This window comes from Amblyomma mixtum, chromosome 3, assembly GCF_055824585.1.
Source record: "Amblyomma mixtum isolate Tamu chromosome 3, ASM5582458v1, whole genome shotgun sequence".
NCBI classification, from domain to species: domain Eukaryota; kingdom Metazoa; phylum Arthropoda; class Arachnida; order Ixodida; family Ixodidae; genus Amblyomma; species Amblyomma mixtum.
In genome coordinates this window covers 287,332,069-287,353,585 of record NC_143014.1, presented here as the reverse complement: position 1 = coordinate 287,353,585, position 21,517 = coordinate 287,332,069, and the positions used below count along the sequence as shown (strand labels likewise).

General features: G+C 44.6%; 1 protein-coding gene across 1 annotated transcript in view; it reads right to left on the bottom strand.

Annotated features, from left to right (window-relative positions):
- Positions 1-21,517, bottom strand: part of LOC149355092 (cytochrome P450 4V2-like) — a 41,579-nt gene that overhangs the window by 2,621 nt on the left and 17,441 nt on the right. The window contains exons 4-10 of the mRNA XM_089583609.1: positions 15,258-15,457; positions 11,412-11,481; positions 10,393-10,519; positions 8,439-8,648; positions 6,541-6,714; positions 4,284-4,350; positions 2,672-2,851 (exon numbers count right to left, since the gene is read on the bottom strand). Coding sequence (XP_089439735.1) covers positions 2,672-2,851; positions 4,284-4,350; positions 6,541-6,714; positions 8,439-8,648; positions 10,393-10,519; positions 11,412-11,481; positions 15,258-15,457 — 1,028 coding nt within the window. The remainder of the gene's footprint in view (positions 1-2,671; positions 2,852-4,283; positions 4,351-6,540; positions 6,715-8,438; positions 8,649-10,392; positions 10,520-11,411; positions 11,482-15,257; positions 15,458-21,517) is intronic.

Here is a 21,517-nt window from a genome sequence, read left to right as displayed (position 1 = left end):
ATCTTTCTCTTCAAGCATTTCCATTGATCGCATTGAAGAGTTGAGACTGCCATAGAAAACCAACGGGAAACGCTTTTGACGATGCTAAAAAAGTTAATAGAAAAAAAAAATACAAGACTGCTGTCGGGAGACCTGCGGATATATTGATTATCATAGCGAAATCTTACATTATGTGAAAAAAATTGCCTTCATAAACGATTTGCCATTCAAAAATGCTTTCCTCCAGAATTGTTTGGTATGAGTAGCCCAATCTTGCAAAACAACGCTTGCATCTTGTATTATTCAATGGCGAGGACCACAGTGGGCCCCTTGTGCCCTCTCTGAATGTTACAGAAGCTGCGCCCGCTGAAAACTTCCACCTCTTGTCCCCCCCCCCCCCCCCCCCCTCAAGCCCGCTTGCTACTTAGCTGCTTTCGATGCTCCCCTTAAACGCGCTTCGATGAAAAGGCTTCGCGTGCTCTTAGGACTTTCAATTTATCCTTGATGATCATCTTTTCAAAATTTATTTGTTTTATACATTACCCTTGATCTATGAGACACGAAAGCAAAATTGCTTAGTACAGGAGCTTTAAGCTCTATAATTTTGGCCACAATATCACAAGTTTGAAGGGCACGAAAGTTGATAACAAATTACTTTTTCGCCTCCGCAGCACGTACTTTGAGGTCGAGATGTTCTTATGATACTACAGTACACTGTAAACAGAAAGAAGTAAAAAGAAAGCAACCTGTTTTCTAGCGCACTCTCTTATATATAAGAGAGTGCGCTAGGTGACAGCTTACTGTCTTTTTACGCAGTGTATGAGATATGGCAGTATCGCAGTGTTAAATTCCTTTTCTGTATTATTGCTCAGGGCATCAGAAAATTCATACTTTTCACGTGCAATGTGCTCCGTAAAGTGTTTTCGGCGATGGTTACGACAAAAGACTAGTCATAAAACAGGCAATATCCCCAGTTGGTTTTATGGGGGAACATTCTAAAGGGCGTTCAAAATCAGGATTTCAATATCTTTACCATAAATGGTTGGAAGGACACGAATTTGTTTTTTGCATGTAGATTAATAAACCTGGCTGACACCAAATGAGAGAATCATGGGTGTCGGTGACCTCTTATTTAAATAGTATTAACATTTTAGTCAGTGCGGTTAGTGTGCATGTATAGATTCAGGCGGCTGCAATCGTATCCTACTCCGTTTGTTTAATTTCGTATGGCACGCCTGTGTTTCTAAATATTCGCCTTCAAATTTCCAACTCAGCCCGTGTGATTTCGCATAGAAGGCGGTGCGGTCAGCTATTAACTTCTCCCAGTGGGACGAAGCTGCTGAGTGTAGTGTTGCAACTACCAATGGTTATCTATATAGTTAATAACTTCTCTTTCACATTGTATAGAAAAATGAAACATGTAGCAGCTGCATCACTCCAGAGAGGAGGTAAGCGCGAATCGTCACTGCCTTTCATGTGCGATAACGAAGATTGAGTTAGAAATATGGACGTGAATATCTGAGTAGATGAACTTTATACGAGAAATCTTGTAAACGGAACTGTCTGGGAATACGGCCACTACTAAATTTATGTTCTCAATATCCTGCTAGCTGCACTTGCTATCACTTTTATTCCATTTATTTATTTAGTAGGCTTACGACGAAGGCTATCTTCTCATTCTGTCTGCCTGGCCGCTACACTACGTGCAACAGCGGTTGTCGCATGCCAGTTTTCTTTATTTTTTTCGCTTCGAAAAACTTCTAAATATATCTTTAAACGCCACGTATCAATATAGCGGTTTTAGCATAGCATAAAATTTGTCGCACAGGGCCAGCAGCTCCTTGGCCCCCGTTCACAATGAATTCACATTGTTATGGGCTGTAAAATGTTTTAGTGAGTTTGCATACTAAATCTTGTTACGAGAAAAAAAAAAACACAGCAAAAGACCATCCTTCTCTTGGTCTAATGGCATTCTGAGTGGTCATCTGTTCGGTATTTTAAGAAATTTCGATTTTCTCCGCTGAAGAAGGAGTAACAGACATCTTTAACATATAGTATAGCGCTTTACCTTGACCGGATTCCCGGCAGCCCGCTCACCACCAGTGTGCACGTGCTGATAGGTACCGATTCGGCAGGCGTGCGCGCAGCTGCTGGGTGCCTGGCGCCATCTGGCGCCCTCAAGGCGATCTGCGCATGCGCGCTGACGGCAAGTGGGCTCCCGGTACTACGGTAACGCTAACGGTAACACGAGACACGGTATGTTAAAGGTGTCTAATGAGATCTTAGCAATCTTGCGCAAGCTAGAAGACTTTCACTTTATGATGTGCATGACTGGGCTAGTTGGTTCGTCGGGGCTGACGCGTGGAATAGAAAGCAGGAGAATATACGCATGACTAAGCGAAAAAAGAGACGGTAATCTGAGCAATGCCGCCTTTTTGTGCGTCCTGCACATGGGGCTGCCTCTTAACCAATGTCAGGGCTGTCCTAACGCTTCTTAGGCTTTCAATAAAGCACTCCATCTCTCGTCAAATCTTGGCACCCATATAAACTATTCTGAGGACGTAACTGGAAACATATAGGGGAAAAACGTGGTGGCTTGAATTTTCTGCGGCCACTGACCTTCAAGACGTGCACCATTCTAGTTTATAGCGGCAGCATGAAAATGAACTGTGTTTGTAGACAGAGCACAAACCTATGCAATTCTTCGGGCCTCCTGAGAACGGTAGGTACGAGTAAGGATGGCGAGTGGTGAACTCTTCCGTAAGGAATCTCTCTGGGATGAATGACTCCGGGTCTTTGAAGTATTTGGGGTTCTTGTGGAGGCTGAACAAGTTGATGAAGCAGTTGACACCTTTCGGAATCTTGTATCCATCTATAAGAAGGCAGGATGCAAGAAGGCAGGGAGAATGTCATTTTTTGTCACACTTGTCGTGATATTAGAGCAGGCTTAGCTGCGCAGCATTTCATGGCCTTTAACGTTTTAAATGAGCTTCAGAAAAATTTTTTTCCTGTACTATCAATACCCAGTTGTACGTTGCCTGCTTAGTAGAAATGTATTGCTTCCACTTGCTGCAAATCGGAGTGAGTCCTTTGAGTGAAAGCAGCATGACTGTGAAATTGTGCTAATGATCATGGCGGAACAATGAATGGGTGCCAGGGGCTGTGACTGGCTGAACTATACCAGAACCTTTTTGTCTTCTCAACACATGAAAGTAATTTGTTTTGTAGTCAAAACCAATGTTTGAGATTAGAAGATTCCATCCTATATTACTGGCGACAAATATTCGAGCCCCGAGTAATTCCCGACGGCCAAATGCTGCATATCTTGGCGATAATAATATTCGTTTTTATTTGAGGCCCCAAGCATTCTGAAGTACAAGAAAACTAAAGGCTCACAAACGCTGGAGTCCTTTAGCCCTCGTCGTTTAGGTTTTTTTTTTATTCGCAGACAAGAAATATCCTCATTGCGCGTCTCTCTATTGCAAATTTATGCCATAATTACGCTTATTAAACGAGCATCTTTCACATGGTTTCCATTAGGTGCGGGAACTCTCGACAGCTGATTATGTTCACAAATGTAATTTATTCCTATTGGAAGCAGAATGTGCAGCCGCCACCTTAGTCGGCGGTAATTCTGAAGGTCGCGTAAACGCTTCTTTACAGCGGATTTTTGTAGCCGCGAGCATGGTCAACAAACGGTGAGCTTAACAGCCCCGCGACTATTGCAGCCACCTGCAAAATTAAGCCTTGCGCTTGTTAGCATGGTAGCTTTCGTGAGAAAGCGAAAAGGTTTTGTTGTCGGTTTTTTGCAAATGGTTCTTTTTCGGGCACACACGCGCGACCACAGCATTTCCTTTCTGGCTGCATTTTGATGCGCACGCGCGGCAAAACAGAAGGCTACCATCAAGTCGGATTACCATACAATGTCTGGTCAGACAGAGAGGCAGCGCGTCTACTCTGTTCGCAGTAGCGTGCACAAGGTGAAGCACGTGGAAGTACCGCGTTAGAAAAACACCCTTTTTGTTTCATTGCATAAGATGTGCGCAATCCATTTGTCCTTGCGAATACTTTAAACACAAAGGTGCGTGGCCTGCTGTTTGTATTGTAATCGCGTGACTGCTTGCCTATGGAGTGTTCAGCTAGAAGAGTACGAGAGAAACGCTGCCAGCGCAAGCCACAGATGCGAAGTAGGAAATTTCATGCGGCTTTCAGATAGGCGTTTTCTTCTCTCTGGATTTTAATGTTTGTGCCAGTTCTGCGAAAGTCATCCGTGATACAAAGAGATGTAAACACTTTCAACATACCAATCACCAAGTCTTCCTCCAGGTGCCGGCCAATGAGAGGTATCGAAGGGTACAAGCGCAGAGTCTCCTGCAAGGGAAAAATTTTACCTTTCTATGCAGTTTTAATACATATATTATGTCCTACTGACAGCCAAAACACGCCTCACGAATTATTTGCTGTTCGTCCAATTGATGTCCTCGAGATGCACCAGCGGCATCTCCCTTGCGGTGCTTCGTGAGCCTGCTCCTCAGCCAGCATAAAAACTTTAAGTGCAGCTTGTTTTTTGGATTTGCGAAAAAGCACATCGAGCACTCCTTTTCCTTACTTTAAGTCTGGGACGGTAGAAAGAGGACGTCAGGTGGGAGGCCAGGAATCGTCGCCGTCGGACAAGTTTTTCAAGAGGGGGAAGGGGTGCAGGGCTTCCAACTGCTGGCGTTAAGGAGCCGCCACATTACATAAGTGCAGTATTATGCCACATTACTTATTATTAAACAAGCAGCCTTAAAGTTAAGCAGAAATCTAAGGCGGCTTTAGCACAACATTTCACGAACGTCGTACTAATGGCATATAGGTCTCAGCAGTACACCACGTCTGGTACAGTTTTGACGGCGAGCTTCACAAGCGGAGGAGCTAATCGGCCAAATATTAGAAATAGTTGGTTTCATTCTGCTCCTTTGCAGAACCGATCTTTGCCAGTACATTTCCAATACTGGGCTGATTAGCTGTGCTGCTTGAGTTTCAAGAGAAGCCGGCTATCGAATAGTTAGGTGCTGTCGCAACCCTTTGTTTGAACAATGCAACAGCCAGACGGCGTTTCCACAAAACGGCGATCAGTTGGGCGAGCTTGCCATGTCCTCAACATGAATGGCGACGAGGGAATAAAATAGCGCAAGAAGTGAGTTAGCGGCGTCTCATGTGCCGTCTTGTTTTCTTGATGCTCTTCACAATGAGGACGCCGCCGCATTTTTAACTGTGGCAATGCGTCACAGTGGCGTATTTTTACAGCGCTGACGTGTGTGCAGCTGGCGCCAAAGAAAAAATTGGGCTTCTTTTAGAATACGTTTTTTAGGCTGTCTGCTGAATTTGGCTGATTATAATGATGTTGTGTTGAAGTCGATTTCTATTGGCGCAGTCGCCTGACCTGCTAGAGGGCGTGCATTTTGAGCGAATACCTTTTAGAAGTCTGCTGAAGTAGAAACTTGCAGGAAGAGGTCGGTATATTCTGGAAAGTGCTGCCGCCTACATTTCTGAGAACGCAGAAAATTTGTACGGCAATTTTCTGATCGGAGAGGGCAAGAGCGGTGGGGAGATTTTGCTACAGCTCCTTCATTGCATACCTCAAGGCCAAACGATATCGTTTTCTTGCTGCACACGAATGCGCCTTAACCACTGCCAAATAATTCGTTTACGTCACGGTATATATATATATAAGAAAGGGGTAAAGATCGAATGGATCCGGTAGAACATAAACGTAATTCGGTTGACACACGGTAGAAAAACAACTTTATTCTAACGTTTCGACCAGGGTCTAGCCTCCTGGTCAGACCCTGGCCAGACCCTGGTCGAAACGTTAGAATAAAGTTGTTTTTCTACCGTGTGTCAACCGAATTACGTTTATATATATATAGTAAGTTTGGGAAGTCACACTGGAAGCCTTGAGATTTATTCAACGTTTCGACCAGGGACTGATCTTTTTCAAGAATGATCAAGAGGGATCATGCACTGTATGATCATTCTTGGAAAAGACCAGTCGCTGGTCGAAACGGTCAATAAATCTGTTAAGTTTTTCAATGTGACTTCCCCAACTTAACATATTTTTTATCAGTTGCCTTGAAGATTTTGGTATCACTTATATATATATATATATATATATAAATCGCTGCCTCGTTTTTCTTTCGCCTATTATACCTCACAAACTGCTGTAAGAAGAGATAGGAAATGGAGTATGGAAAAGAGGTCGGTAACAGTCAGTAAGGAATTTCTTCTTGGAGCAAATGAGCGTGCGCAGCGCTGCTTTGCACTCTCGACTAATCTTGTCGGTAGTGCACGAGACATTTGTGAAAAAATCGCTGGCCGCACTTTCCCGTGGTACGATCAATATATATTGGTGTCAGTATCACATCTTATGCTTACGTTCAAGATCACTGAAAGCTCGGAAAGCAAAAAAGTGAACTGAGACCGTAATCTCCTTCACACCATGGCATTTTGCCAGCACACAAGACTATTCAGCATCAGCCACTCGAGAAGCGCCTCAGAGGTTGGAAATTTCGCACGTACCTTGACGCAGCACTCAAGATATTTGAGCCGGTAGACGTCAGCCTTGGTGACGTCCCGGTCGCGGTCGGAGCCGAACACTTCGTCCAGCTCTGCGTGCACCTTGGCCTGTTTGTCCGGGTGTAGCCCCAGCAGATAGAGGGCCCAGCTCGTGGCCGACGTGGTGGTGTCGTTGCCCTGCAGTAGACACCATTACAAGTTAGCCGTGAAGTCTATGCGATAAATGGGAAGGTGACCTGAAGACACTTGCATGCCATTGTGCATCCCGTAGAAAGCCAGTATAGTCATCATAATCAGACATTACGTGCGCTGAATAACTAAGGCGCCGAGTTAATTACAATATTCGCGCTCCAGCACAAGCCGTGGCCCTTGGTTGGCAATGCCATGGCCCTTGGGCCAGCAATCCAAGGATAAACTTGGTTTGGGGGGGGGGGGGGGGGGGGGGGCATTTAACCCTAGGTATCGTTGACTTTCATGACTGGGCAGCGCATGAGCGCCACTTAAGGCGAAATTTTTTAAATAAAAAAAACTCTCAGCCTTTTGTGGCACTTGGTATATAAAAACACTAGAAAATTGCTGGCGGTTCAGCATTGCTAAGCGCGAAATATTGTGCGAAAGCAGCTTGTCGCAAGTGGAAACCACCACCGCCGCGTACTTGAAAGAGCTATTGAAGTGTCCCTTGAACCAGAGAGTCAGTTATGCGTTTATTTAGCGGCTTTTACCAACGGCGCCCCAGACTAGGGACCCGATCAGCCTTCCCTTCAACCAAGGCATTGCGGCTTTCAATAAATGCTTTCATGATCATCATCTCCTTTCGTGACATTTGCCCACGCATGGAAGTTGATGAAGACGACGACGTGAAAATCTGTTGCAGTTTAACGCGGGACGTGATCGGTTGGGGACGATAGCGCAGTGCTCTCGTGCAGTACCCAGCGGATCTGATCTGCTCACGCTGCCGCGGGTTTGAAACCCAGTCGCGGCAACATTTAATTTACTTCTGCACGCAGCTGAGAGGATACAGACAAACAGTGGCTTTTTCAGGACTGCTAGTAAAGTAGTGATTTCGAACTAAATGCGTGGAGGCCCCCCGAGCTGAACAATCCGAGATATTTGCCAACGGCGTTCTGATGGGCGACTCCAACTAAATGACACGAAATTAATATTTGTCTTTAAAAGCAGGTCACAAAACATAATGTATTCTGTGCTACACCTCGGCATTGCACTGTGCAGAATTAAAGATTATTTAAAAAAGATGATGGATTGGGCAACAATCTGCAGGAAGCCAAAAAAATGTGGTTTCCACCATCAAAGCCGCCCCTTCCCGTCCTTTTCTTTCGCACGGACTGAACGGAGGCGTTTCAAAATGTAAGTACATTTGCACAAGATAGCCTGATGGTTTAAATACTTCTGAGTACTTTAAAGTAATAGTGGAGCTATGTACCAATCCCATTGTCCGCTTAATTGAGAAGTGAAAAACGACCATTAACACAGGTTAAATTCCGGCGTCATTGGTCTGAAGGTTCTTTACTTGGTGAAAAAACTGCTTATACTTATCCTGGGCGAAACAGAAAAACTAAGGGAGGAAGGATGGGGGGTTGGGGGCTTCCAATTTTCTAAAGTGGCAGTGAAACGGTTAAAAGGAATCAAAGAAGAAAAGTTATAAAAACTGTCGACAGGCATCTACGGACTCATGACATTGTGACTCGCTATTTATTAGACAGCAGTTGCTTACTCGGCCCAAAATACATTCCTGAGAACAGTAGGAATGTTTCTTACGCCTCTACGAGTTGACACCGCGAAGGCATCTGTCATTGTGCCGGCGCATTCTCAGTCGCCAAGGGGTGGCCGCTAGTGCGCATTTATTTGGAACAGAAGGCTCCCCAGAAAGCACTCTTACTTACTCCGAATATCACTGTGTCGATGTCTTTTTTGACCTCGTCGATGGTGTAGCTGCTCTCTTGGAGATGCTTCTTGAGCAGGTAGTCAAGGATTATGGACTCCTTTCCAATCGGCTGGCTCTCGCCCTCGCTATCATTGTCCTCGTCCTTGTCGTCCCCGTGATCCTCAGCCAGCTCCATCTGTTGTAGCTTTTCTTTCCTCTTCTGCATGACCTTCGTGCACACAAAACCAGACCAAATGCTGTTATAAACAGACCTCAACTGTATTTACTCAATGTGCCCTTTATTCTTGTGAGAATAGACTCCTGCTCAGCAGGGGTAGTTTGGAGGAGTAGACTTTTGTTTAGACAGCTGCTAAACAGGAGTCTACTCCCTCTGAAGGTTGTTAGTTTATACCAATAGAATGAGAAGTTCTCATAGCATCTCGTGCTATGATTTCTTTTAAAAAGTCACTAAAAAAACAATCATTTTTGCATATAAGTACGCATCAGTTATTAAGAATGCAGTACTGGATGGCTCTAGGTGAACTGGAAAAATCGACCGCTTCAGCGCCCCCCAAAATCTGAGCACATGTCGTTTTTGTTCCCGCATCCGTCGGAATGAGGCTGAATACATTGGGCATTCTACCCTTGAAACTTTGTTCGGCTGACGCGCACTGTATCAGCGAAGCCAGTACGCCAGGTACAAGCCGCACTTTTGTCTTTAACAATACTTTGGCATTCATAGTAGCCAACGCTCTTCGAGGCGACTTCGGCAAAGTGATTACCTGTGCTCTCTTGCTACAACTACGAATAAAAAACTATCCTTCCAGGCGTGACTTGGCGAATAACGCTAATAGCAATTGGTAGCAGAACTCGGGAAGCATTTGAAAACTCTTCAGCACGTAAGATGTGTGCGTAAATTCTCCGGAAAACAGGTTATTTTAACTCATTGTAATGGCGACTGAGCGGATTCCGGTTCAAGGAATTGAATCCTTATAATGCAGCGTCATGTCCTCTGCAGCTTTTAGTTCATGTATTTAAAACGTTCCCTCATGGTTTGCTCTTGACACGAGTTTACACAGAGCACCTTGGTACCAGGGGACGTGTAATAACTTTCAACATTTTTTATCGTTGTCTACTTCTTCGCATCAAATGACTATATTGGTCAGCTTTGTGCTGACGTATTCAGCTAGATTTTTTTCCTGATCGAACGGTCGTTGTCCGTAACCTTTGCTTTCCTTATCACCAGTGGAATCTGCGTAAATTCTCCGGAAAACAGGTTATTTTAACTCATTGTAATGGCGACTGAGCGGATTCCGGTTCAAGGAATTGAATCCTTATAATGCAGCGTCATGTCCTCTGCAGCTTTTAGTTCATGTATTTAAAACTTTCCCTCATGGTTTGCTCTTGACACGAGTTTACACAGAGCACCTTGGTACCAGGGGACGTGTAATAACTTTCAACATTTTTTATCGTTGTCTACTTCTTCGCATCAAATCACTATATTGGTCAGCTTTGTGCTGACGTATTCAGCTAGATATTTTTCCTGATCGAACGGCCGTTGTCCGTAACCTTTGCTTTCCTTATCACCAGTGGAATCTGCGTAAACGTTGCCTTATCCACGGCGAACTTCAGTACATTCAGCACTACAAATTTTGTGTTTCCTTTTGTAGCAGCGAAGCGGCCCATATCCGCACTTGCAGACACCTACAGTGCTTTTTTACACTCCGCAGCATTGTTGCGGATAAGTGAGACGAAGAGAATGTTCGAAATGCATACTTGATACTTCGTGCACCTTATTCAAAGCCAGTTATGGTATTGCATTGGTGTTTGTATAAACACATGAATATGGTACATCCCTTGAAATACACGTGGTGAAAATGACAAGCTTCTTTTCACATACCGTTTGCTTGGGCCATAGGCTACACTTTGCATTAGTTAATTTCATTTGCATTCGCAAAAAACGTCATACTTACCGAAAGGCTGAATTTTTCCATGTCAAGAAGGGTTTCCTTGAACACTTTGCCTTCGTACGTGAGGTCGTATATTTGTTGTATCCAAGTCCAGGGCCTGAACCCGCGTACGGCGATCAAGAAGGACAACCTGAAAGCGAGATTGTACCATTACAATCAATTTTATTTGCAAGCACACCATCTATGAAGTCGCGTAGACCAGTTAGAAATAATGCTTCATTATTTTTCTACTATACAGCTATTCAAACTAGTGCGATCAGAAAGGCCTAGTAAACACAGCCATTCGATATGTGTCTGTGTTTTCTGGCGACCCAACTTAAAGGTCATTCTGAGGCCTTCCTTCGACGGCATTTCATATGCGTGAAACTGATGCGGAAATCATGAAAGCCATATGGTTATTCTTAAGCTTGATTCATGAAGCAGTTGTGCTAAATGTTCTTTCTGTAGTTGTCCAGAAACCTAGAGGCCGTTACTCTCTCGTTCGTGGTCACATAATGAGGGAGCAGATAAGGGGACAGGGAGCGGCCAACTAGATTATGCATGCCTGAGAGATGTGCGAATTCGGCGCCAGCACGCGGCGAACATGCTTTTAATAGAGGCAGCAGCAGAGTGAAGATGGTTTTCTCTATTGTATGAACATTGTTTTCGAACGCACGGTTTTCAAATGTTCGATATCAGAGGTGTCTTCCTAAAAGAATAGTTTGTTTTTTGTATGGGTGTACATGAGCGTTCAGTGTTAGTTGGTCATTACCTTTCATTACCTTTCCGATATACCCTTATGGAAAGAAAGTTGTATTAGACTTTTTTTTAGTCTATGCATAAAACCATGAATAAATTTGGCTGTTTTATACATACGCGAACAAAAATCTCTGCTCTTTATTGAAGGGTTATTTCGCTCTGTCCGACCGCTTGTCGGGCTAGAGCATTATTCACAGCCCTCGTTTACTAACCTGCTCTCGAGAACAGCGGGATTGTTTAGTTCGCAAACTTGAATACGTTATCAACACTTGAAAAAATCTTACCTGTTGAGGTTTTTACCGAAGGGATTCCCTGTATCACTCTGCATTCCTAGGACCGTTCCCATCGACACTCCTGCGAAAAAATAAGCAGCGCATATAAAAGTGAGAAAAATGGCGCATATTTTTTTCTTTTCTAAGCACATAATGTGAAACAGGGGTTATGCAATGACATGAGTCCTCATAGTGTTACAGTACCCACCCTCTAGTGGCGCTGTATGCAATCAAGAGTAGTGTCTGAATCGAGAGAAGAGGACGTCCAGGAAGTGGAACGATTTCGCGATCAAGCAAGGTAGAACCATGCCAGTTTCTGAACTGCGTGATTTACTCATATTTTTTCGCCAATCGCTGCCGCTTGCTGTTAACCAGTTTCTTTTCATTAATTTTTACTGAGGAGGGTTCGTGGAAGAATTAATAGAAGGTAAAGGAGAGCAGATTTTATTTTATCATGAAAATTGGCAGCGCAAAAGCAACGGGGACGACGCGAAGCGTAGAACACAGGAGTGGCGCGGATTTTGTATTATATGTGATATATTTTGTAAAGTTATCTGTTTTATATTATATATAAAATCTATATTACAATTTTTTTCCCGCACGTCTGCCGTGCGATCTGAGCTCTACATTATCAGTGTGCAGTTGGAAGGAATTTAGTGTGGCAAATCTAAGGAAGCTCTTGTTCAATCGGGGAGATTAAGAAATCCAAGCACAAGTTTGCGAGCAGCACTCATGCACGGCCATTAGGCTCAGATTAGAAGCAAGGAATTTAGAAAACTGGTGCAGTTAGGGCGGGCAGCCTGAATTTCACTACATTTCGTGACCTTATTTAATGTCTACCCTTGTCAATGATTTTTTTTTTATCTAAGCGTGTTCTTTAAAAATCATGAAAATCTCTGGATATTTGATTTTTCAAATAACGAGTAGATCATTCTCCTCAATGCGCTTGGTCAGAATAATTCGTAACGAGTCGAATGGGTAGTTTTTGGAGTATTTATTCATTTGCTTGCACGAAATTCGAATAAGGCGTCCAGTACTTTTCTTCGGCGACTATTTCAAAAACAGTCACTACACGCTGCACTGCATACTTCCGCGATCGAATGGCATGAAAAGGAGGGTTAAGCACCGCGATGCTTCCAACTCATAATGTTCATATGACCGCCAAGACTGGGCGGTGACTCAGTGGTCAGGCATACTTATCAAACCCGCAAACCTCGCCTTGATCCCCTTTCCGGGATTCCATGACTCATACGATGCTCTCGTCCCTCGATTCGACTGAGGTGCGAGGCTAATTTATTTGCGGTCGTCGCCAGCACCATTTGTCTTAGATGCATGAGATGACGTTCACAAAAATGTATTGTTTTCGTGAAGATCAATGTTGCGCCATTCGACAACTGTAGCTGCATCTCCCTAAGTTATACAGCCATGTCGCAGCGCAGTCGGTAGCGCTTAGCTATTCCGCGCGATTGTTCGTTTTGCGCGAACATTTTCACAATGCAGCGAATATTTCGGAAATATTAGATTAATATTCGATTCGGTTCTATCACTAACCGATTAGTATTCTATTCAGTTTGCGTCTACATTAATTGAAATCGATTCGGTAACAAATATGTACTATTCGCCTGCGATTCGCTTTTGAAAAGGTACTACTCGGACTACCCTACAAGTCTCCAGCCTTGAACGCAGTGGAGACGTGAGAACTAGCTTCTTTACTGCCCAGTGTTGTCTAGAAGGCACCCCTTGTGCGCTTAATTGGCTTTATTTATTCTAGTCATTGCAGAGAGTGGGACGGGAGATGTTAAGTACAATTTTAAAGTGCTACAACACATTATTTTCCGTCAGATTTTATTCCATCATCAAAATATGGCTGTCCGAGTGGTTGATCCTCATGACAGCCGTGTCTTGGGCCAGTGACAAGGTATGGCAACGCCACGTAATCATCCGCAGATATTGTGAAAAAAGCTCTCATTACTTATTCAATTAAGTGCAAAATTTTGTTATTAAGTATTCGCCGTTGAAATACAGCCACCCCTAACTGTCTGTGCTCAGCGGTTTATACAGGCCGTGTCACCTTATGCTACTAGAAGTGCTTGAAAATAGGTTTTTTGAGTTAGAATCGTGCTTTCTTCGGCATAGCATTATCAGTGATGGAGTGCATTAGGATACAGCTAAGACTTGATAATTGTCGGGCTAGTTAACGAATATTAAGTAACTTTTTAGCTAGTACACTCAGGCTCCTTATTTATTTAGAGGCTTGTAGCTCATCGTAAGTATTATTCATATCTGTTTTTAGGTACCATTCTCCTGAAAATGTCATTCTCTCCGCCGCTGCTGCGCAAGGAATTCTGGGGTCGCACACAGATGAAATCGAAACCGCGCGGTCGAAAACAGCGATAGCCATGCCTTCAAGCGCGTGTCACAAGTGGCGCGCATGACACGTGCTCCTTGTCCACTCACCGCTCCCACCCGAGCGCTCCGAACCACGAAGTAAGAAACTCAGATAGTTTCACTGCCGAAAAAATTTGAAGGGACACTTCAGCGCCGCCTTAAGGGTATGACGCGATAACGTTAATTATTTATGCCCACATATGCGGGATGGGTCATTTTCAACTTCACAATTATAGGTTTTTGGGAGTTTTCTTGGGAGGAAAGTATGCTACTGAGAAAAATTTGGCGCCACAGATGATACACGTTGTTGCTGCATGCAGTACAGGAAAATTATAGAACTTTTTCCTATCCAGTCAAGAGTCTTCTAGCCCTCAATACATGACACCACCAGATATCTCAGATGTTGTGTGGTTTAAAATGGCCACAGTGTTGTCAACTTTTAGAAGGTGTGAACAAGTAAGCAGAGGCCAGAGAATTTTTGAGAGAGAGCGAAAATCAGTTTAGATAAGGGAGAAAGAAACTAGCCCAGTAAATTTAAACAGAATTAACTGGTTATAAAATAACAGCTAAGTGACAAATATCTGCATCTTAATGCAAAGGGAATGCTAATTACTATATACCTATCTCCATACCTGTTCACTACTCAGTTTGACACCATTGCTGAATCGGATAGAAGAAAATTCTTCTTGCCTCAATGCAGTGAACGCTAAGGTAATCTGTGGCATCTGGATTCTATACAGCAATTATTCAAAACATAACTTCTGCCGTGGAACACCAACAGCTCCCGAATGTTTTTCCCAGTCGTATACGCTGTCGTATACGCTGTGGTTTCGCTCGAGGTGGCCCTCCTTCGAGGGGTAACAGCGCTGCACAGCGCGGCACGCATTTCGTCACAATCGCGAATAAATACCCAGAATGAAGTGTTAATTTTTTGCTTCCCTTGTTTAACATTGCTGCGACAGCCCTCTTTCCACGTCGGTTCTATGGATAGACACGTCGAAGCTATCACACAGATAAAACCGACAAGAGCTCCTTCATGAAGCAGCTGCATTCAATCAGGCTGCCGATATTTACACTTTGCTAATGCGCAGTGCACGTATAACTTGTTCATAGCTTGTACGCATGCCATCGGGATCTTCCATTCACAGATGCACAAAATTGAAACAAAAATAGTTTTGTGCTGGAAGCCATGCTACAACATTGAAATGGTATTGGATGCAACATGCCGCCACAGGTGAGGTGCATCGCAGAGCTCTGCCAACAGCAGGCGGCAGGACCTGACCACTGGCTGCCATTGGCTACGATGTGCCAACCAATGATGAGGTCCGGTCGCCAACCACCCAATGGCCGGGTCTTTTCCCACAGATGCTTGAAAGCCGTGGGTATATCTGAGCGACCACTGGAGAGAGGACTGAATCGACGCGAAATGAACCATGATAAATGGTCAGCAGAATAGGAGGATGTGCTTACTGCCAATGATGTCGAGCGTGAGGTGCTGCATGAGAGGAAAGGCGGCCAGCGCTTCATCGGGCTTCTCGTCGATGTGTTTCTCGAGTTTCTTGATCAGCACGTTTCCGTTCTCGTTGAAATGGCAGATGTAGTTCTCCAGCACCCGGAAGTGGAACGCAGGCGTGAAGAGTCGCCTCTTGAACTTCCAAATATCGCCAGTCCTGAAAAAGGAGATGCCGCCACCCACAACTCGCTATACCAATGACTGTTTTCGTATTTGTTGTTGTTTTTGCTGTTGTGCTCTACAAATCGATTCAGATATCGAGGTTCTTCTAGATAAGAGTAGCCAAGTTTTGAAAAATGACGGAAAGCTTTTACTGAGGGAGAGAAACTTTGTTTTTAGGATATTTCACAATTTTAGACCTCGCTAACTGCTTAACAAAAAATGCTAAGCTCGCTTGGCATATCGTATGTAATGATCTAAGAGTGAGTCTCAAATTTTGGAAGAACCCGAGTGTAGGGTTGCTCAAAAGCTGGAGGCAGCATGCTCATTCCGTTTCTTTAGCGTGTTATTTGTATTGTTAAGGTGCCTAGGGTAGGAAACTCCTGCTAGTTTTGATTTTAATTACTTTACCGCACGAGGTGTGAGGAGGAGAACTGATGGCTAGCAAAAATGACGGATGACTCCGTGTGTTTATGCCAATACGAATCATGTGCGCTGTCACTTCGGTGCCCGTTTTCCGTTTTCTCTGGAGGAGACGCTTATGCTCCTCCTTAAAGGTATCACGCGAATAGTGGTTTATGCCCATATGCAGAAATGATCCTCCTCTTCACATTCATAGATCCCTGAGAGTCTCAATACCACTTTTTACCACTTCTGGCGCAGTGGTGCAAAATGAACTGCCACCTGCCATGGTGGGCAGTTTTCTTGCAATCCGATGTGCAGGTTGTCATGACTTCACAAGGTCAAGTGTCGTAGGTGGCCCACCTGCCACCTATGGGAGGCCACCTAGTAGGCAGGTGGGCCACCTAGGGGAGGTTGCCCACAACCCGGTGGGCACGCATACGAGTCTCACATACAAAGACTAAGCGACTGGAAGCTGTAGTGCTTACGTTCTAAAATGAATCATTCGTGCACATGCTCGCATCTCAGCAGGCTGTTGTGATGGCCGCATTTGTTAAGGCACCGGGAAACAAAGCGATTTGTTTTCGTCGGTGATAGTTCAAATCCACCTTAGAGGTGAAGTTGTTTTCTTCTAGATAACGTTGCCGTGACAACAGGACAACGCTCCAGTTTCCTTTCCTCCGGCCGGCTGCAATTGGCATTGACATCTTGCCTGGCTGGACAATGCTAGGCAGGTGTCGCAGCTAAATTTAACCAAGCTTTTAAAAGAGGCGGAGTGTTCTCTGCCAGCAAAAGCAGCTGAGCGTTATCCAAGGTCTTGTGGCCTAGTCTGCAGTATTTTTATTTTGTCTGCAGTCTGCAGACAATTAGCTAACTTTTTAATTATCGGCTTCAGGAACAAAGTGTCAATGCAGAAGTTCTGGAATGTTTTGAAAACCAGCTAGCAGCGTTGTTTGCATCAAAGTACGATTTACGTAGCTTCATTTATTGGCCTTCAAAAAAAACTATCACGTGACCAGCGGCTGCCTGACATCACAGCCCCAGTGTACACGCAAAGGCGCACCGGGGAGAGCCCTCAAAAAAAAAAAAAAACCGGATTTTATTTTCTGAAACGTGTCTCGAGACGCTCAAGTGGCACCGCTCCCACGTGGAAGGTTTTTTTAAGGCGGAAGCCTTTAATGTCTCATCGTTGTAAGCAGCAGTTGTCGACAGAAAATGTCACGCTTTTCAATTGGTGGAAACGGTCGTGACGTCACAGTGCGCGAATTTCAAACGGGGCCAATTGTACTTTGGCTAGTATCGTATAGTGCTCCTCCAAGTAAGTGGGACTGAGCTTAGTTAATTGCTTAATTACCCAATTAGCCTAATTAGCTTTACTAGTCAGGCCATATAAATAAATAAAACCGATTAAGAAATTGGTCGAGGTCAGGAATCGAACCCCGGTCTTGGGCGTGAGAGACGAGCATGCTATCCACTCCGCCATGCCAGCTCGATCGTTTGGAATGAACAAAGGCGCGTCTAGTCAATACGGTGTCTTCACTCACTCTCATCCTCCTCCATTCCCTTCCGGCGAGGTTTAGGTGTCCACCGACAAATGAGAGACAGATATATTTCCTTTCCTCAAAAACCAATTTACCGACGAGCGAGGCGTAGAACCGAATGGGCGATGGTGTTCTATGGACTCCTTGGCAGCGTTGCAAGACGCTGTCGCGTTCCACTCTTAGGGGTGAAGCTTAACATCTTAACCACACATCAGTGACCACACTTTAGGTCAAAAAAGTGCCCCCTGAATTTTGTGAGACAGTTACTGCGTAATTTCCTTTCCTCAAATACAATTTTCATTTTCTTCATTACGGCTCCTCTTTATCTATCTTCTTTCACTCCCACTTCCTCCCTTCCTCTACGGTGCGGTTCAGGTGTCCACCGAGATGACGGAGAATTACTGCGCCATTTCCTTTCCTCAAAAAGCGTTGCGTTCAAAGGGCAAGGCATCGCGCCGAACGGGTGGTGGCGTTCCGTGGACTCCCTGGCAGCGCTACAACGCGCTGTCGCGTTCCACTCCTAAAGGCGAAGCTTAAGCGTCATTAATTAGCAGTTAATTAGTATTCAGGCATTAATCAGTAATTAACCATTGATTAGTGATTTGTCATCACTTAGTAATTAGTACTCAATTATATGTGACGCCACCAGTGCCACAGAAACAGCGAAGGTGGTGCGGAAAACGCTTCCGCCTCTACCCACTTTAGACAGTCAAAGTGCCCCCTGAATTTTTTTTTATTGTGCGAGTTAGGGTTTAAGGGCGTCAAAAAAGCTACTTTCATAAACTGTAGCTTGGTGCAAACGTTTCAGGCAGATGTTCTTCACGACGATCTAATGCATCTGTTTTGACACATGGATCCTGAAGCCAATAATTAAAGAGATAGCTATTTATTAATTAAAGTTTGGGAGTAATTAATCAATCAAAATAATAAAATAAAATAATTAATTAAAGTTTGGGAAGCCAAAAATACTGCAGAACAGGCCAGGTGACTCTCGACTGAACTCAGCTGGTTTCCCTGGGGCTGCGGCACTCCTTGTTTCTTAAAGGCTTTGCTACATTTAGCTGGGATACCTGGGTATATAAGAAGTTTACTACCCCTGGCTGTGGCGGCATGGAAATGAGAAAGACTTCGAGATTAAAACAAATACGGCCCGATAACACATAACTACACCCTATGTTGAAGTGCATGGAAAAATGTCGCGATTATTTCTTGGGCCTTTGGGTTTTTATTGGCCCCCTTTTAAAGTTCCTTCCAAGGAAGTGGGGTTTTTCTTGGCTCCTTTTTCCAGTTCCTTCCGAGGAACTGGGATCTCTCCATGACAAGTCGTCAACCTCAAAGGCTTATGCTGGGACCACTTAGCCTTTCTCATACGAATGAAAGGGAAGAAAATTTTAGCCTGCATGTGAAGTAGTAGGGCGTCATAGGCCACTGAAGGCATGCAGTCTCAGGGCACACTTAAGAAAACAATGGACCCATTTGGACTATAACAATCTTCAGTATGATGTAGAAAAACAAAAGAACAATCCGTGTTGGCCTCCACGGCCGTCCAGCGCAGCCGCGAATTTCAGCCCTTCTGTGCGCAGCTGAGCAAAGCCCAAATCAAAGCCCAGGTCCATGCGCCAGTTCGTTGCTGTATTTTTATTAAGGGGCTCACGTTGATGGGATTGCCATTGCCTTTGAATGTTAAAGTAGTGTAAAGGTGATAAAAACAAGTTAATCCCATTGTTTTATTTGACCACCTTCATTTTGGGAGGAAACAGCGGTCGCACTGAATTTATGGTTATCCAAGATGTGCGGCTACAAAGTTGAACTTGTCGGGGTTGTCCCAGCTTTTCAGACAGTTGTAGTTTGATAACCTTTGCAATAATGTAGTCGCTGCTTCATCACTTCTTTAGCACTTTCTTTAGTTTTCTTTAGCTTTCATTGCTGGCGAGCTTCACATAGTTTATTTTGCGCGGTGTTCCTTCCAGATACGTAATAAGGCTATTATATGAATAAACGACAATTGAAAGATCCATGTGGCGTCACCAGGTTAGTGACGCTTAGAGATGAAAGCTGGAAAAAATCACGCCACAGTGACGTCATATAGCGTCACACATTTCATCAAGATTTTCGCAGAGAGCTGAAGAAAAACGAAAAGCGTAAAAATGACGAATTGAACACCACGCGCCTATTCTCAAATGAGGAAGCTACGTCAATTTTCACAGACGCGTAGCTTAAGGTCCTTTCATCATTGTTCGCTCACAATTTTCTTTTGTCTCTTCTACTTTCACCTGCTGATAACTTGGTGCGAGGCGGTGTGTGTCATTCGACGTTGCTAATTTCTTTCTTTAGTTCGTTCCAATTCAGTTTTACAACAACGCTAACGATTGTAGAGGAGAAGGAAGACAAATACAGGATGCTATCTGGTGGTGCTCATTTTGAGGGAGGCACAATACAAGCTTAGAAAACAGTGACAAAGAAGGAAATACATAAAACCAGTCCAGGGTGCAAAAGTTCCGCGAAATTCTAAGGTACTTTGTTTTTTCTGATGGGGAAGTAGGTGATTTTTCGCGACTTTAATCGCAACGACGATCGAAACAGAACAGTATAATTAACAAAGCGGTGCGAACTAGAAAATACAACCGAAACAACCGGAACACATGGCTAAAAGTGAGGACGTGTACTGCCATGCGCAGGGGTGATCTAACCTTAATGTCGAGAGCAGTCATAGACGCTAAACTCCAAGCCTTTTGTTACTTTGTCATCTTCCTATGGCTCTGTCCGTTGCCCATACCGGTCTCTGCAGTATAGCCAGCGCGTGTGCGGTATTTCATCTTCCACTCCTGCCGCTCAGCCAAAGATCGTTTACTTTTCTGGTTTCGTGTTCCAGTTTGCAAACATTCCACGCTCTTTAAACAGTTTTTGAGAACCTGCTAGCAAAAACAAATTCGAAGCTCGCTTTGGCAGGAACGTTTGTTTCCCTACGCGAGGGTAATTTTCCTCTTTTGTACAAAACAGGAAGACTGGTTAGTGGCTGACTTCAAGCTGAACAACCGTTTTCGAAAGACGAACGTGTTCGAGCAAAGCGCATTCCCCCCGCGCGCCCTACTTAGAGAACGGTGAGCTGTATGTGAGCTGCCGCCGTCGGGCCAAGATAACGCAGCACCGTTTCGCCTTGAATGGCTTCCTACCGCCAGGCTCGGAGCGGATCTCTCCGGACAAAGAGACTAAGCGGTTGTTTCTCCGTCCCCCTTACCACAAGGGGACAGGAAAATAAAACTGTTTCCTCTTTAAAATGGGGGACGCGAAGCCTCGCTAGTCGTAAGTAGTGCTGACCGCCGCTCTCCGCAGCTCTCAGAAGTGGTGGCCTTGGGCAGGTTTCACACGACAGAAGCTGCGAGGTCTTGGAGCGCCCGCTCCTCGATTCTCTCTTTCCCATGCCCCTCATTACGCACTCGCGCTCGTGTCCAGCAGTTGAATTGTCACGCCACGTGCAGCTCGTTTTTAATGCCACGCAGCGCGAACTCAAGGTCGCCAAAAGCGTCGTGCGCTGCTGGAAGACCAGCGGGCCGCTGCCGTAGAAAGGCAGTTTTTTTCTCTCGACCTTTTCGGCCCCTTTGTTTAATTCACGTGCAGATTGCCACATGCCGGAAACACGCCATAGGCGTGCCTCCGCTTCCCACCTTGTTCGTGAAGGCAACAAGTGGGTTGAGAGCGGCGCTACTGGAACTTGTCGCGGGGCGCAGGTAGTCAAAAACATCGTCAGAGCGTCTGAAATGAACACTCTGGTGCTCATGAAAGTAGTTTGGACTTGAATAGGGCTCACAACTTTATCGATTAGTTTCGGTATGATTGAAGCAAGCTCTTGAAAGGTAATATGAAGTTGCTTAACCAAACTTCTTCGTTTCCAAGGATGTTGTCTGCGGCTGTCAATAAAACAAGATAGTGTGTGGATGGGCTTCCAAGGCAATCACAAATTCCCAACACTTTCTTTTCTTTTTTTTTCGGGGGGGGGGGGGGAAGGGAGGAAAAGAGTGGTTAAGCTTTACTGAAACATGGTCTGGAACATGGAACAATTGCGTTCATACTTGACTAATTGCTGCTGCGCTTACTGTAGATATTACAGCAAAACT